Raw genomic sequence first — 18,114 nt, 5'->3', positions numbered from 1 at the left:
TTAACCATATAAGCTACAATAGTAAAAAAATTCTCAAATTTGAATAAACATAATGATCATTAAGACAATAGAGATAAATTTTAGTATAAAGCGGTTAGGGATAACAAAGAGAAAGATGAGAAGATAATCCATGATCTAAGGTTGTGAAGGATGAGTATGAAATAAAGATGACAATGAAAATGAAAAGGACAACAGGTTCTAGAACACTTCCAATTCAATTGAATACAATAGACATGAAAAACAATGACCCCACCACAAGCCAACATGGAAAAAGTTGCAAACCTATCCAATGACCTACACCACCCCTCCTTCATATTCTATTTTTTAAAAATATAAAAATAAAAATCAACTCCAATAAAATATATTCTCAATTCCTTGGGAAAAAGAAAAAAAAAAAAAAAAACAGAATCTCCCAATGTCCTATAAATGTGAGAGAAGTCACACAAAAGAGGTTGCGACACACATGATTTGATAGTTGATACACACACCATTTCCTCTCCTCCTTGTTCTCCGCCAATTTCTCCTCCTTTCTAAACCTCCCTTCCCTTGTATTTCTATTTATATAATTACAATTGCAGAGAGACTGCTTCTCGATTTTACATGATGCAAACCCTAAATTTCCCCTGCAATCCGCCCACGCCCACGCCGACGCCTTCCAATCATCGTTTCCGATGTAGAGCCGCCGTGCAATCAATATCTCCGCCGATGCGTAAATCCGGCAGCTTCTACGAAGTTCTCCGCGTCAACCGCCACGCTTCCGCCCTTGAAATCAAGGCGGCGTATCGGAACTTAGCGAAGCTCTATCATCCTGACTCTTCTTCCAAATCGGACGGCGGTGATTTCATCCAGATCCATAACGCCTACGAAACTCTCTCTGATCCTGCTGCTCGAGCTCTCTACGACTTGTCGTTAGGGTTTGGAATTGGTATTGGTATTGGTATTGGAATTGGAGATCCAAACTCGTCGTTTTATACAGTTGGTCGTCGCCCCACCCGAAGGTGGGAAACGGATCAGTGTTGGTAGGCATTACTTTTTTTTGTTTTTCTATTAAAGACAATTGACAATTAGTATGAATTAGTATGCATTAGTAGTAGGTAGTATGAAATGACCTATCAAGGAGTTGTATTATGAATTGATTACTCCTGTAAAAAAAAATTATGTGTGATCTTTCTCTTTGAAGAATCAAGGTCAAGCAAAAAATTTGTAAAAACAAAAAAAACCATCAATGTACATTCTTCATCCTCTTTTTCTTTTCTATAAAAGTGGTTAATTTTGTGGAATTCATGAATTTGGTTTGGTGGAGGGTAGGACTTTAGTTTAGGCCAATTTTTGGTGAATAAGAAAAGTACACTACTTGTTACGAAGTAGGAGTACTACTAATTTGTATTTCTAATTACTCGGATCATCAAATCACAATTTCCGATATAATTATAGCAAGCCACCCATATTTCCGGCCACGTTTTGTAATTATGGATTGCTTGCTACATTGGTTTTGGATGCAACGTTTTAACCTTATTGATTTCTAAAGTTGTAGCCTTTATTAGTTGTTCCGTGTTAGTTATTTTAGTTATCAATACACAACTTATTCTGTAATTATCTTAAAATATGTCTTGATAAACATTGTAAATTAAAAAATGAAAAATGTTATACATAGATATCACACTAATAACACTGATTTACGCGTGTTTTTGTCATGAATTCCTAATTTTATACAATTTCCCAGAGTAAATGTAATGTTTATATATAGTCATTAGGGCTACATATAACAATACCCTTGAAATAAAATAAAAAAAAAAAAAAAAAAAAAAAAAAAAAAAAAAAAAACCTAACCCGTGATACTTTATAGTACACATTAAGATTTAAGACTTAGAAAAATGTCTTGAAATATCTCTAGATAAGCATTATGTATGTAAAGCTGAGAATTAAAAAGTGCACAAGCAACTATAAACAAGAGAGAAAATAATTGAGTATGGGACTACATGTTGGTAAGAAAGTAAATCAATGCGCCGCATGACCAAAGAAAATTAGGGACAAAACAAAAAAATTAGGGTTGAGGAAATATCTGAAATAGGAGCACTAAATCAGCAAAAGACCTATATTTTCTGACTAACATCCATGCATTTTTGGTGACCCAAAATCCTTGAAATATTGTTGTTGCGTCACTACCTTCATAATGCCACGCTCCTAAACAAAAGATACTCATTTTTAATCTTCTCTTTTACAAATAATTGTCATTACTATTGTATAATTTCAATCAACAAATCTCAAATTCTCAACTAAAAATCAATACATAGGTGGCAACATGGCATAGTTTTGCCATTTTTTTAAAACTTACTAGTTTAAATTGTTTAACAGTGTATTATCAGGTTTGGTTTAGGTTCCTTCATTTAGCAAGGTTATAAAGTGAGTACATATAAGAAAAACTGGAATAAAGATTTTGATGCAACTCTAATGAAGGCACAAAATCGAGATGGAGTTGTTTTCCATCTTACTTTTATTTCTCCAATTAATTATAAGCCTTAATCAGCAGCATCAAGTTCATCTTTTCATAGCATGTATAAAAAGTAAAAACTACTAAACCATAAATCATTTCCAATTTCAAAGTTTCCAACCCTTGACAAGAGGGAGAAGAAAAAAAGTGCGCACCTATACATAATATCCACCTTCACAGTCAAAATCAACAGAATAACTTGAAACAGGTACATTGCATGGATCATTTACAGGTCAGCAACATGGCGTTGATGACGTGCATCACAACCCGGATGCTCGACAACTCTGAGGATGAGGTTGTAGGAAGGCTACGTTGATGGTTCAATATCTGGTAAACCTGCTCCAAAATCGGACGCACATGCACTGCAATCATTGGGTCATGCGGGTGTATGCATGCAGCGGCATCTGTCATCCACGCTAACTTCCTTGCTGTATCCTTTGTTATATCACAAGAAAGCTGCTGCAGAAGTGAGAGTAAGACACCTTGACTCAAAGGCAATGGCATCGTTGACAAAAGACGCTGTAGATCAACCTGGTAGCCACATTGAGCAAATAACTACATGAGCATCTGTCTTAAAACAGTACCAAGAAAGCCAGTTAAGAGTTATACGGAACTGCAAATGATTAGGCAATTAATGAAAGCAATGACAGACTATGCTGATTAAATGTGTAACGTCAAGTTTCAAGCCACCACAGTCAGCAATCCACCAAGATTATACACCGAAACAAACAATCTAAGGTACCTAAATGGTCTTAACATAGAGCAAGAAAAACAAACAAGTTAATATTATTCATCCAACAAGGCAGAGTATTTTTCCCCCTTCAATTTCTGCTTTCCAAAATTTAGTAATTATTATAGAAAAGTGTACCCAGGCGCCATCTGAAAAAATGCATTGGCCTCGTAAGGTGCAGCGCGTTCCAAAAGACGTGCACCTCAGGCTGCCTTGCCTGGGCTGCCTTTTCTTATGATGCAAGCGAAAGAAGAAATCTATTTTGAGGGGAGAGGAAATCCAAATTTTAAACAGAGGTTACGGAGGTAACATTTTTTTATTTATCTAATACTGAACAAAGTCCACCTTCATGTGCCTCCTACTTTTTACCCATCTTTTTACTCCTTTCAGCCTCTCTTCAGTTACCTTTTTGATTTGATTATTTTCCTCCCTTATTGTTTCACTGTGCCAGGTAGGGACCCCAACGATCCAACCCCACACATACTGATTGAAGTAGTCGAGTGTCCTCTTCAAAGTTTCTAAAGTAATGTAACATTTTCATGTGCGCCTCACACCTTTTAAAGCAAAGCCTATACTGTTTTATTGCTAACAAAATAAAGAATTATATTGGGTATCAACAATTTTCCACATGGAAAGTAAAAGCAGGAACTGTTTCTGCTATATCAACTAATCATCTCCTATCAGGCTCAATTTAGCAGCAGCAAAGAGCTTTTCACATATTAGGTATTACAGCATGGCATCAAACATAATATCCAAAAAACAAATGAACAAAATACTCTGCATTTCTCTATATATGAAAAGAATTGGTACAAGATATATTTCTAAAATATTGTCTTAAAAACTATACTTTTCACTCAACCCTGTCTCTCCTTCCCCTCCTTTCTTTTTCAGTATCAAGCTTTTAATCAATCTCTTTACCCATCCAGTCAGGTTTCTCTCCCTCTTTCCACTCTACAGCCACCCCACTCAAACAGCCAATTAGAAATTTATTAGTGAAACCACAATTGAAGTTCCCTTTCATCAGGCGTTTCACAGTCCAATTACGTATTTCAACATATTTACTACGGAGTATATAAAGTACATCTAAGACACTGGACAATCAGAAATAATACTACTCCGTATCTCATATCTAAAACTGTTTACCAACCTACATGCTCTATCGGCCAATCTTAACCAGAATAATGTTCAATAACTTCTACACAAAAACATAAGCCATACCTGTGAGCATAACCAGGAGACGATGGTCACATCACTTCTTTGCAAAGCTGCAGTAAATGCCTCCTCATACTTGTGTTCAGAGATGAGTCTAGATAGCTCTTTTGTTGGATCAAATGGCTGCTCAACCTATGACACACATGAGATTGCTCAATATCCAAGTTAACCAAACAAAACAGTCGTCTAAATAGAAATCTTCCTGTTTTTATTGTTCTAATTAATATTTACGTTTGTAAAGCACAACTTTGACCATTAATGTCTTTTAACTGCATAATGTTAAAAGTTGATAATTTGAAGATATACACTAAGAAAAAGCAACACTTCGTAACAGTTTCCACAATAACAATTATTTTTTATAAAAGTATAATGGTAAAAATAATATGGTCAAAGTATGGTATGTGAACAGTGCAAACGTCAAATGCAATAGATAAAAAGGTCAATGTAAAAATTAAGAACCAACAAGGCCTAGAACTATTAGTTAACCAATCCTTTAAGAGGCATAAAGTCATTAGCTGACCTTCTCATGTAGACCCGACAAAGGTCCATTGCTCAATTGAGTGGCCAGCGTATTTCCTGCTTTGGAGTTTGCACCAGCAGCTGCAAGAGCAAACAACTTCCTCTGATTATCAGCCAATTCTCCGCTCAAGGTTTGAGTCAGTGATGAAGCTGAAGTTAGAGCATCCTGCGTAATTGAAAATGAGTGCAGTGTTAGCAACAATATGTGCAACCAACAAAAAAAAACTTTGACGACCCTTCACCACCCAAAACTAGTGTTTTTAACCATTATGAAAGACTAAGTGAAACAGGATGAAGATGATACATCAAGTGCAACATACAAAAAACATAAAACGGCTACATATAAATGCAATACAGTGCAGAACCATTTACAGGTTGAACAGAAAATAAGAAGAATGACGACTAGATTCGCCATCAATTCCTAAGAGAGAAACTTTCTCACACATGCCTATATGATTAATTGAACATTCAGAGCATCACCTAACTGACAAACATCTCATAACACAATCGTGTATGATTATTCTTAACAGCTTATAATGTTAATGATTTAAGAAAATAAAATAAAGCAAAACAGAAAAGGCACTTCATAACACTCCATAACTCACAATTCTTCACCAAGAAAGATTGACAACATTCAGAAAAGAATTGCCATAAAAATACAACATAAAAGTAGCAATAAGAAATAATATCAGAACAATAGAAGCAAAATACCACATTAATGTTAATTATTATTAAGAGGAAGATAAAGCAAATTTATATTATTCTAAAGTCTGAACTTAAAAAACAGAATGATGCCACCTCAAACTCACAAATCTAACTTTGGACATTCTTTTGAAAGCCCATGAGGCCATGATTCTATAGGGATATTTTGCAATCTCATAATGTACATACAAGCTGGCAGCATGGCAACTAACAGTACTATAAACCCAAGATGAAACAAGATCAACACAACAATAAAACATATCCCATGTCACAGTCATCATTAACAGTGTTAGATCATACCCTAAGGGTAAGGGCTAGCTGAGAGTTTGTTAATTCAATTTGATGTTGTGCTGCTGCTGTATGTTCAGACATTCCCTTCTGGAATGCAGAATCAACTTGCTCAAACATTGCTTTGCAGGACATCTCAAAAGCAGGGATGATAGAAGCCTCCAAACAAGACCTCAATCCATCCTACAAACAATTACCATATTGTTATGCGGTCAAAGATAACTGAAACAGTACACATCATATAAATTCCTTATATAGAGGACAATACATAAGTGAATTGATGTAGATAAGAATCCAAATATACCTGAAGTGCTTGTTTGCCAGAAGTTTGGAACTGAGCTTGGATCTGCCTGGCAACAGTAGCTTCAAGTTTTGAGGTTACAGATTTCTCCAATTGATTCACTGCCTTGTCACCAACCCCTCTCTGTGTAACAGTCAAAGAAAGCATTATCAATAGCAAAAAGATATAACTAGTAAACTATACGAAGAAATAAATTGCGGTAAGCAAAACACATGCATAAATACCATTGCAATTAGAGAACAAGATTTTGTAGGAACTGCATTAGGAATTGGTAGTATTCATATAATTCGACTAACATTATCATCAGCACCAATAAACCTTCAATAAAAAATAGCACACTCCTAGCCCTAGGGATACATAATTTGAAAAAAAGAAGAAAAAAAAAACAAATAATTTTAAAGATGGTACAAGAATAATTTGTATATACAGTTGACATCAAATAATGGAAATTGATATAGCCCATGTACTACAACTTAATAAAAAAATAAATTAAAAAATAAAATAAAATAAAATAAAAAAAGAACATGCAAGTTGTCAGCAAATGAACACTCTATAATTCAAGTAAGATCGTCAATGGGCACAGAAAATCCATTTTGTACCGGAAGAAAAAATTACATCAATTTTCACCAGACAAAAGTTTATTATGTAAAAAAATGACTTTACAACCTATAACCGATCATTTGGACAATAAAACAAAAACTTTAAGTTAGGCTATCTGCAATAGGCCAAATGCCTAAACGAGTATTTAAGAAACCTTTTACAATGCTCTGATAAATTGTAGATTTGTAGGTATTCTCTCTATCTCCTAAGTAGCATTTAGGTCCATCCACTTGTGTCTTCCAATTTTTATTCTTTTCCATATCCTACATTTTTAATTGCTTTTTCAACTTTTTCTTTTTGTGGTTTTTTTAAGGCAGATCCACATGGCCCCACCTACCCCCATCATTACCACTATTCAGATCTCCTTTTTCTCCCTTATATCTCGACAAACGACTCAGCTATTAGATGAAAGAGAGAAAGAAAGGGTTAAAATTCAAATGGAAAATGACATTTCCCCCTTCTGATTTAGCTTACTTAAACTTTTCAAATTTAGTCTCTTTAACAATCCTCAATTCAATCTTTTTACGGTTTTTTAACTTGAAATATGTAATCAGATAGGGTTACAAGCATACAGCAGAAAAATGAAAAATTAGGAGAAAGCTATGAATGTAAATTGCAGGTCTCTTGACAATTTAACAGACACGACACCACAGAATCAATTGTTTCGGTTATGATAAATGTTTCTCTATCAAGCATTCCAAGATGGAGATTTCAGGCTTTCATCCACTTGTTTCATTTAGAATCAATACAAGGACAGAAGTAAAGGTTACAGATAAAAAGTAAGTTTAAAAAATTGCATGTCTCGTGACAATTTGACCAAAACTAAAAACAATTGTTTCTGTATCAGGGTTTCCAAGTTGGAGAATTTCAGTCAAATACTAGAGGGGGGGGGAGGAAAAAAAAGTAAAGGTTAATTTTAAAAAGATCATCCAAAATCTACCCTTTACTTTGCTCTGTTTATAGCTTAAATTTCTCTCTCTAACTATAGTATATTGATAATTTTATTATCATAAACTTGACAAAGAGAAAAGTTTATTAAGATTTGGTTACCCTCTGGTTCTAAAAAGGAACTGGAGGGTCCAGTACTTCCTCAGACTGACACATGTTGATACTCTGCAATTCTTCCTACATGTTTCAAATTTCAATTACCATCTTCTACATTGACTACATGTTCTATTAAAAAGATACTCTCCCCTTCATGTTGAACTGAGCACTGCCCCCAGAATATCTAGATTTTTTTTTTAATCAAATAGATTTCATCTTTCAATATTCAATTAGTTGTTGGGAGAAAGTGGGCAAAATGAAAGGAATATAAGTAGAAAAACTAGAGATTTTTTTACTTGAAATCAAGATATCAGATTTTGATTCTCTACCTCCTCATCCCTCAATCTTTCTAATGAACATATTTTTTTCCCCAAATAATCACTAAATCCCCAACAGGGTACACTACTGCCCTTATTGGCCTATTTCATTGATTTCCCTTAGAATATTCTTATGTTTTCAGTGACAAAGCTGCTGGAATGTTGTTGTTTACAGAACATATAATGGTAATAGGATGAGTAGGTGGTGGTGGTAAGGTAAGCTTTTGGGATGGAGAATGCGAAAAGAAATTTTCAGAAGTATACTGCAACTATTCCTTTCCGATAAAAGCATCTTAGCCCACCTAACAATAAAGCAAAATATCACAGCTCAAAGTTATCTTAGTCTTCAATGTTTAGGTGAGTACACGGCCTACATGCTATAAATGTGAGCATCCTCAATACATGTGAGCATCAAGTATCCATGCTCAAAAAAAGAAGGTAAAAAACGAAGATAGGCAATACATTAAGCGTACAGTTATATTAACTCAGTGATAGCCTATCATTTTGCTTTCAGGTGGAAGCACATTTTACCAAACCAATGTAGAAATGCTCTAATTTATATTGAACAAATCGAGATTCAATCCTAACAAAATAAACAGTTTCAGTCAGATCACGATGAAAAAATCTAATCTCAAATTTTAAATAAAGGATACCTTATCTCCGAAAGATGACTGAACAAATAGGTGTGATTGTGTGATAGATATATTAGCATCTAACCTTCATCAGGCATTAATTTCTGTTTTTCCTATACTACGGAGTTAGAAGGCTATGAAATTGAACTCCATTTCCTATGCATATCCTCAGATGTTTCACTAGGCATTCCTATTGATTGAAACACTGCAACACTACCTCCTAAAAGTTGAGGAACTCAACGTTTGGACACATTGCTGACACTTATTTTGCTTTAAAATGCTTAAACTCCAAAATGCACAAGAAACAGTGAAATGTCACTGTGGGAACCTTTATGTGCTTCATAGCTCTTCTCTTAATCAACATAATACACAAATAATAAGCCTACATCCTAAAATATATTATATTAACTGAATCCACTTAACACATGCTACAATGTTGTATCATGGTCGTCTAAAATTAATTTCAACAAAGGGACTAACCTGGAAGGAATCTGTGATAGCTGAAGAAATTGTTTTCTCAATAACTGGACTTATTGTACGAGCTACATTTGTGCCAACAGCAGCCAATTCTTTCTTCAATGTTCTCTCAAGCACAGCAAGAAAGTCCTTGTTCACCATGTTATTTACCAAACCATGTATCTGCTGCATACGATCTCGTAACGACTTCTCAAGTTTAGTAATCTCCTCCTGTGTGCGAGCCCACAAAGCATCAGTATTGGCCTTTGAAGCCTTCTCTATGCTCCGTCCTAAAGCCGCCTCTAGCCTTCTACCTTCTTTAGTAATTGGTGTAGAAACAACTGTACTCATCTGCTTCTGCATTTCTTTCTGCGCATTTAATATCTGCAGAAAATGAATTGGGAACTGTGAGATGGAACATAGAACGCAAAATACAGCCAAATGTCAAGCATGAATTGACTCGTGGAAATATTGAAGTAGAAATGCAGGAAGCTGTTGTAATTGATTGGAAGAAAGTAAAGATAACAATGTAACATACAAAATTGATAGGAGCAAAGACAACAGGCACATCATTTACTTTTTATCTATATTAACACAAACATATTTATATTAAAAAAGCAAACGCCACATGATATTATCAGGCTCTGTATTAGTCTGTAAGTCACTGTCTAGCTCTTGGCCTCTTTCCCCCGCTCCTCCCAAGCCACAACTAAATGAAGAAGGGGGCTGAGAGAAATGTTTTTTTCAAAAACCACAAAATGCAAGAAATAATGACCAGACTGCAAACCCCAAAAACTAAAATTGTCAATATGGGCGATTCAGTTGGCACAAACAAGATCTCAACCAACAACTGAAGAAAATTAACACAACCTTCAACCTCGAGATAACCAGGATTCTACTGCACGCTTATTAAAGGTTGGACAGATTCACTCACTGTTGAAATCCAACAAAATCAGACTGAAGTTGAATACATCAAGATTCAGGTCAAACTCCAATGAAATCAGATTTAGCTAACACCCCCACAAAAAACATTTGTTATTAAGCATCTAAACCCAAATTTTTAAATATTGGACAAGGCAAATCAGATTATCTGCCTGAATTTTTCAAGCGCTAGACTTTTGGTTGACTTAATTTACTTAATATCGACACACAGAGATAAGTTCCTATGTCAAACAGAATAGAACCATACAGTCTATAGTTATTGCAGCATAACTTTAGGAGATGCTAATACTTTCAGGAATCGATATTCAATTTTGGTACCTGTGGCTAAGGCCAAAAGTGGTTTAGCATAAAGTAATATCAAATAGTTCACATCAGTTACATCACCCTAAGGACTCAGACAGCCTACTGCGCTAAGCGGGGTAAGGGGATAAGACATACACAAGACACAACCTTACCCATAACCCATATGATAACACTCATAACAGAAAGATTGTTTCCTACTTCCTAGTGACCCTTGAATCAATATAAAATTATCATAGGCTGCTTCACTATAAATATTCACCACAGTTTACAAAGCCATCTAATATCTGTCCATTGTAATCCAACAGATGAAAAATTATGAATCTATACTGTGCAAGATCCTATGATGCACTAAAAAGTGTAAAACAGTTTTGAAATTGAAATTCGAATTATGACCTGATTAAGTGTTTCGTGCATAGCCAGCATCTGTGAACTAGAAGAGGGCTCCACAAATTGCACACCCGAACCCGCTTGAAACAAATCTGCTGCATTTGAAACACTAAGTGAAGGAGATAATGAACCAGATGCTTGAGAGTTCTTTCCCTTCTGTTTTTTCCCTTTGGCACCTGGTGTAGGAGACTGTGGCACCGGTGTTGTAGCAGCATAGTCTGCAGCTTTCCTAGACACATCATTATTGGCTTCATCTCCTTCCTCCTCACCTGAGTTTGAAGGTTGTGCTAGAGCCTCCATTATGCTATTTCTAGCTTCTTCCATTATAGATGTCTCAGAGGGTAATGCACAACACTCCCGACTCATATCAGCCCCCAGATCTGATGCCTGTGAAAAGAAAGATTTTTTCCTTTCTGTCTGGTATGACTTGAGGATCTACTTGCCGAGAAGACTCATCACTGTTACCAAATCCAGTTTCGTCTACAACTTTAACCTCAACCTCAACATTTCCTGCATCTTTACTCACAACATCATCTTGAATTTTAGCCTCATTTTCACCATTTTCAGACACACGGGTTGCATCAGCTGAAGATGTAGCCATAATCTCAAAAGGAGTAACAAGATGAGTTGGGTGTTTAAACATGGTAGGAACAGCATCAGAAGTATTCCCTTGTACAGTTCGGCTATCTTCATTTGAGGCAGGCAAAGCCGATGAACTAGTCTGTGCACTATCCATTTGCCTATCAACAGGATAATCAGTAGCAGCTTGATCACCGCGCAAATCACTGAATTTTTTAGATAACCTTGGACTAGGAGGAAGAGGAGGTGGTGCAACAGACACAACATCAGCATTGCTCGATGTTGGTAATAACAAAGTAGAGTTGGAATCCACATTTGCAGTAGTGATATCCTGCACGGATGTTGCATCAGAAGCATCATTCGCAGGACACTTAATCTCAGGTGAGCTCCCTAGACCACTAATATGGTTACTTGATTTGGCTGCAGAATAGGGAACCTCAAAAGATTTGCTTCCAGATGGCTCTAAGCCAGGAACGTATTCAGCTGCATCACGAGAAACAGTGGACTCCGATTTTTCTAAACTCAAGTTTTCCAATGGTGGTGGCAAGCATTGTGAGCGGTCCAAAGCATACTGCTGTATGGCTTGTGTCTGGACACAATAAACTTGAACTAGGTGTTCCCCGTGAGGCAAAACATCACTTGTAGCAGTAAAGCTTAGGATAGGCATAGTGACTGTAAACCCTGATAAATAATCCATCCGGGTTGCTGCTGGAGTGGCACCATATTCTAAATGAATCGCATATATAGCATTCTTTTTGGCATTTGCTAGTAAAAGAAGTCCCCCTTGAGACAAGGCCACAACCTGATTGAAAAAAGCTTCCTCAGCTTCAGGTTCAGCAGAGCTTGTCAGCTCTAGTGTCTGTATGCACCTCCAAGATTCAGCATCACTAGGCAGCAACCATCCTTCTTCGTCAGAAGAAGCCCAAAGCTTCACCTCTCGATTAAGTGGTCCCTGAATTAGGAATAACAAAAGTTAGATAAAAATTAGCAAACAAATAATTATTCTAGCAGGCCAATATTAGCCATAGAACATCCAAAATTTCAAGCAAGATGTATAGAACTCCCCATTAACTGAGATTTTTTTTAAAAAAATGCATGTAAAAAGCAAAAGAAAATAAAATTTATACCAGCTAAAAAGAATAGCTGCATTCTAGAAGGTAGCACATAATCACGTGAGCCCTATAAAGAAAATATTTAAGAGAAAAGGATGTGGCTTACAGCTGTTATCAGCATGATATGGTCTGGTCGGTGTGGGGCAGCCAAAAACTTGGCTGCATCAACAGGATGACCATCATGGGGCCTCAATACCAGAAGTGGCGCTGCCTTGCGATCTTCCCAAATCTTAATCTGAAGACCAAAGATTGAAAATTAAGGTTGTCAACTTTATCAATCACTGATTACATATGAAAATATATTACTAAACAAGAGTTTTTTTCAAAAGTCACTGGTCATAACTCAGAAGGACAAGTAAACATTATGCTTGAAGCCTTAGAATATATAAACAAAATAAGTGTTTTATAATAATAGTATAAAATTAAGTATAATTCATAAAAGGATCAATTAGTTCTACTAGTAAATTAAGAGTTATATCACAAGCTTTTCATTCATCTTATAAAGAATGAAAAACAACTCACTTCAAAGTAACTTAGTAACCATTGATAAGGTAACAAGAGGGTAAAAAACTAATAGATTCCCTATTATTGACAACAGCAATATTTGGATTTATGAGCAAACAGAAACAGAGTCCCAATTTTACCAAAGTGAAAAACTGAAACTCGTTGAAAACAACTATAGATTCAAATACCTGACGCCTTAGGTACTACTAATTGAGAGAGCCTAAAAAACTCTTCATCTGGAAACATAAATTTGACCAGAAAAGTGACATATAAGGCCCAATTCTTTTCACTTGATTTTCACTAAACATTTTTTTTTTATAAGAATTTTTTATTAATCAATGTATGTGTATATTGCCAACCCCACTTATGGGATTAAGAGTTTGATTGATAGATTGACATTGTATGTGTATATTAATACAGGTTCCAACATCCACATAGTAAGGGAGCTGACTCACTGTTCCATCCTTGGAAGCTGAAACCAAACGAGTCGTCATCCATTGGCACATTGATAAATCGGTAACCTCCCCTTCATGTTTACCAACTAGCTGAACCCCTTCAATCAGCTTGTCCAAAGGACATGCAAGAGCCTCCTCTCCAGAAAATTCAACACCCTTGCGAACCTTTGTAGTATCAATTTTAAGGACAGTTTTTCCAATGGCCACAACCAAAATTTCCTGCAGATTTAATAGTTAACAAAATCAATCAGCACAAAATAATACACAACACCTCTTTGAAAGACGTTAAATGATAAATGGGGTAGTTTAAAAGCATGTAAAATTAGAAGTTGATAATTACTTGTTTGTGACAGTGCCAGCAAACTCGTGGATGAACAGATCCTTCATTCCCAGTTATATGAATAGCTAGCACAATATTTCCAGAAATTTCCGGCTTATCTTCCTTACCTGGGCCTTCAGAAATTTTCCATACATAAATGCGTCCCTCTATGCTTGCACTGCATAAATCTTGTCAGTTAACTCAAAGATAAAATTCGCAAAAACATAATAATCAGTCAAGTAATACCTAGCCAGAAGATGAACGTCTTCCGCAAAGAAGGCCATATCTGTTACCCTCTACAGAACAAGAAAGGAAAAAAAATAAAAAACAAAAGACAGGAAATCCAGCTGGTAAAAAGCATAGCTGTTTCACTTCAAGCGAAAATGCAAAAGTGCAAGGGGGAACCCAAAAGAAAACCAGGTAAAGGTAAATCTCTAAAATGAACTTCTAACTTTCTACTGGAAACAGTTGTTGAAATTAAAAAAATATTAATTTAAAATTAAGGAAGGGGGTGAGGCTCGGGAGAGGGGGGTGTTCAAAATTCATGATAAATGAAAAGCCATAGATTGTAGGATACATAAGTGAAAGACAGTTAGACTTGCAACCCTAAGCAAGATACAGAACTCATTGTACGGCATTAAACACTATCTGAAGAAACCAAAAGCATTATTATTACTAAGGCAATGTTCACTTCACATTTAAGCTGAAATATAGTAATTGATTTATACTAGTTAACAGTTATTTTCATTGAGTGAGAATGGTATTTATTGATTAAGCCTGATTTTGCTGGGTTTATTTTGTCATCTGGGTTCCTTCTTACTTCAAAGCCAAAATAAAAGGAAAAGTTAACCACAGAAAATTAAAACTATTTTGCAAGTTAAAATTATTTTCAGTGAATATAACGTAGTTTGACAGTACAAGTTGAAGTGAACAAGGACTAAGAAAGCTCTCATTGTCAAAATTAATAGCTTTATAGGACCCCTAGTCTCCTACACAGCCTACAGTATCAAGCTTACAGCAGTCAGCAAGCAATTTCTTCTAAGATGCCACAACTGGTCATACCAAAGAATAATAACTATTATCAGAGTAATATTTTCCTTTCCAACAGATAGATAGCCCAAACTGGTCAAAATATATAGAATAGTCAGGCAGGCACACAAAGGCTCCTCTTTAATTATTGGATATGAATCAGGCACATATTTGGCAACAATGTTCCAAGGCTAAACAGAGAGAAATATTTACCATAATACTTTGATGAAAAAAGAAGATTCATTTATATGTCATTAAACTCGATACGAATAACAGAATTGGTCCTCTTTTACAGCAAATGACAGGCATGACACCGGTAATTAGAGAATTCGTATGTCGCAACATATAACATACAGATACTAAACAATGAAGTTCTTAATAGGCATATAACCTATTAAACTGATTTCACACTTGAACAAATTGAGAAGATGATAAGTCTGCCTTTAATAAACGTATATAAAGCAATGAAAGCTTGTAAATTGACACACGGAGGGATTACAACTACATATGGTAATAACTAATACAAGTAAATAATTACTCAGCTGGAATAAATTACGTAAGCAAGAATGCACGAATAGTATAAGTTACCTATTATATCCTGATTAAACAATCTAGCGAGTGCGAGAATAATAAAACTTTATTTTCCTAATGTATTCTTGGATAAGATGTTACAACACAATTGTATATATAAACCTAGTCCAAACTAAAGATGTGATTATACAAATGTTTTTTACATTTAGATATCAATAATTTGTAATATAAACGATGTCAATTCTCTAATTTTGGTAATAGGGTATGAACTGGCAAGTAAGGTTTTTCACTAGTCGGTCACAGCTGATCTTTTATGCATTACCATAAATACAATGTTCATTCAGAAGATCAAGGATTTAAGTGAGGATAGCTTACTAAAAAGGACAAAAGCAAATGAAGAATATATCCTGCCCCTCCCCCCAGTCCCCCACCCCATTTTGTTAAAGTTGTAACAATGAAAGAAAGCGAATGGTTGATTGTCAATTACAGAGTAAGTAATAGTAAAAGTACAAAAGCATGAAAATGGTTAGGAGGGGAGAAGAAACCTGAGTGTGACCTCGAAGAAGAGCCCTCAAGGCGGTATTAATGTTGAGAACACGAATATTTCCGAGCTTAAGGCCATAGCATATATAAGTTTTGTTGACGGCAATTTGATGACCAAGGATGAGGCCAGGATCAGAGACATACTTGGTAATGGGAGTGACCTCCAACTGAGGCTGGTCCTCGCCCTGGGACCTAACATCGATATCATAAAGCATATGATCGCCAAGCAAATGGCGTCCCCTGGGAAGCTTGCTGCTAGGCATACGAATAGGGGCGGGCTGAACAACAGTAGGAGAGACGGGAACAGAAGGAGGCATGGAGGAGGACGGCATAGGGGCAGGTACAGGAGCAGGGTTTTGATGAGAGTAATTGAAATCGGGAGGAGGACTGCTAAGCAAGGCCATGAGACGGGCGCCGGGGCTGGGGTTTTGAGGAGGAGCACTGGGAACAGGCTGAAGAGGAGGAGTAGGGAAAGAAACAGACCTTTGGTGATGCATTTGATCTTGAGGAGGATAGTGATGATAATAAGGAGGAGTAGGGTTTTGAGGTGGGAAAGAGTATGGACCGGCAGTCGGAGGAGGGTACGAAGCGGATGGCCCGTAATTGTTAGGGTTTTGCGCCGCCTGTGGTGGTGGTGGTGCTGATGCTAAATTCGAGGGTTTGAAGAACTTATTCATATCGAATTGGCCTCCTCCACCACCGCTGCCGCCTTGTGCTTGTTGCTGCGCCGCCGCCGCCGTCTGCAGTTGATTTGGATTCCCAGTTGAAGCCATCTCTACAAATTCACAAACACATCCCCACTTAAATTAAATTAATTCAAAAATTAAATACAAATGAAAAACAGATCTAATCTAAATAATAATTTAAAAAAAAAGAGTAGGAGACTAGGAGGAGAGAGAAAGTAGTACTCTACCTTGAGATCCAATAATGGAGGAAAAACAAAACAAAAAAAAAACACAAAGAATTGAAAAGGGGCACCGAAAATGAACCCCCGAGAAGCAGTAAATCGGCGAACAAACAAAAACAAAAACAAAAAAAAAAAAAAAAAAAAAAAAGTAGGGATTTGTTTTGTAATGAGAATTAGGATTTGGGAGAAAGGAGATTTGGGAAGATAAATTGCAAATTCAGGCCAGGCCACGCTTTTCTTCTTCTATTCTTTTTCGCTTTCTCTCACTCACTACTTCGGACTTACGGAGTAGCTCTATCAATATTCAATACTCACATTGCCTTGGAATTACTCGTTTTATGTTTCCTCTTCTTTTTTTTCTGTTTTTTTCTCCACCTATTAATGACTCATTATTTCATTTTTCAATGGGATACAACAAATTTGATCAATTTAAGGTTTGTGATTTTCTATGCTTAATCTCTTGTGTTTGTCTCAAATGGTTCACATAATTATGTTGCTATTTAACATTTTCTCTAACGTAATCTTTGTTACAAGCAATTGGATACATAATTTTATGCAATAGTGATAGTATACATTTGAAACAACGATAAAGGATTGGAATATGACTTAAATTTTATTGTGTTTTATCCTGTTTGGTAGTGAGTATTTTAAATATATAATATCACATCGTCTCAATCAAGTCAAGTTAAGCATCTTACGACTAACTTGAAATTTGCTTAGTCAAAATTTGATTTTAACTCAATTTGGTGTCACTAAGAAAAATATTTAATGATACATTTTCCTAATATCTAATATCTAGTATCTATAATAATTTAAGTTTATACGAGTCGAGAGAGGCATTACCAAGTTCAACAAGTAGCAAGCGTGGGCATGAACTTTAAGAGTTGAGTCGAGCAATAAATGAAGTTAAGCATGTTACAGCCATCTCAAAGTTTGCTCGGTCAAAATTTGATTTAAACTCAACTTAGTATCAATAAGGAAAATATTAATGATATATTTTCCTAGAGCAAATTCAAGTTATCTCAATGAGAAACATATATTGTTACATCAAGCGGATATTTCTGTAAATAGGTATCCTAGGAAACGCAAACAATATTATTTTATATGTTTGTATACATGTGGCACTTAACCCAGGGTTAAGCAATAAGCACTTAACTTAGGCGTTTGAAACCAAATAAACGAAAGTTTCCAAACACCGGCGAAGTTGGACG

General features: G+C 35.8%; 2 protein-coding genes across 2 annotated transcripts; one reads left to right on the top strand and one right to left on the bottom strand.

Moving 5' to 3' along the window:
- The first annotated feature begins 705 nt into the window (after positions 1-705).
- LOC110707094 (chaperone protein dnaJ 11, chloroplastic-like) lies at positions 706-1,023 on the top strand. Its single transcript, XM_021885128.1, has one exon. The coding sequence runs from the start codon at positions 706-708 to the stop codon at positions 1,021-1,023; it is 318 nt and encodes a 105-aa protein (XP_021740820.1).
- Positions 1,024-2,452: 1,429 nt separating this feature from the next.
- On the bottom strand, positions 2,453-17,259 carry LOC110707071 (enhancer of mRNA-decapping protein 4-like). Its single transcript, XM_021885104.1, is given in 14 exon segments — positions 2,453-3,022; positions 4,440-4,565; positions 4,954-5,118; positions 5,955-6,125; positions 6,247-6,366; positions 9,317-9,676; positions 10,931-11,350; positions 11,352-12,455; positions 12,722-12,850; positions 13,575-13,793; positions 13,915-14,071; positions 14,140-14,189; positions 15,999-16,771; positions 16,910-17,259. Coding segments are annotated over 13 exon segments (4,101 nt in total). The 5' UTR covers positions 16,770-16,771; positions 16,910-17,259; the 3' UTR covers positions 2,453-2,713.
- Positions 17,260-18,114: the final 855 nt, after the last annotated feature.

This window comes from Chenopodium quinoa, unplaced genomic scaffold, assembly GCF_001683475.1.
Source record: "Chenopodium quinoa cultivar QQ74 unplaced genomic scaffold, ASM168347v1, whole genome shotgun sequence".
NCBI lineage: Eukaryota > Viridiplantae > Streptophyta > Magnoliopsida > Caryophyllales > Amaranthaceae > Chenopodium > Chenopodium quinoa.
This window is presented reverse-complemented; position numbering and strand designations above follow the sequence as displayed.

What these genes read in the sequence shown, in the direction of transcription:
- LOC110707094 (XM_021885128.1), top strand. Translation starts at nt 706, where the DNA reads ATGCGTAAATCCGGCAGCTTCTACGAAGTTCTCCGCGTCAACCGCCAC.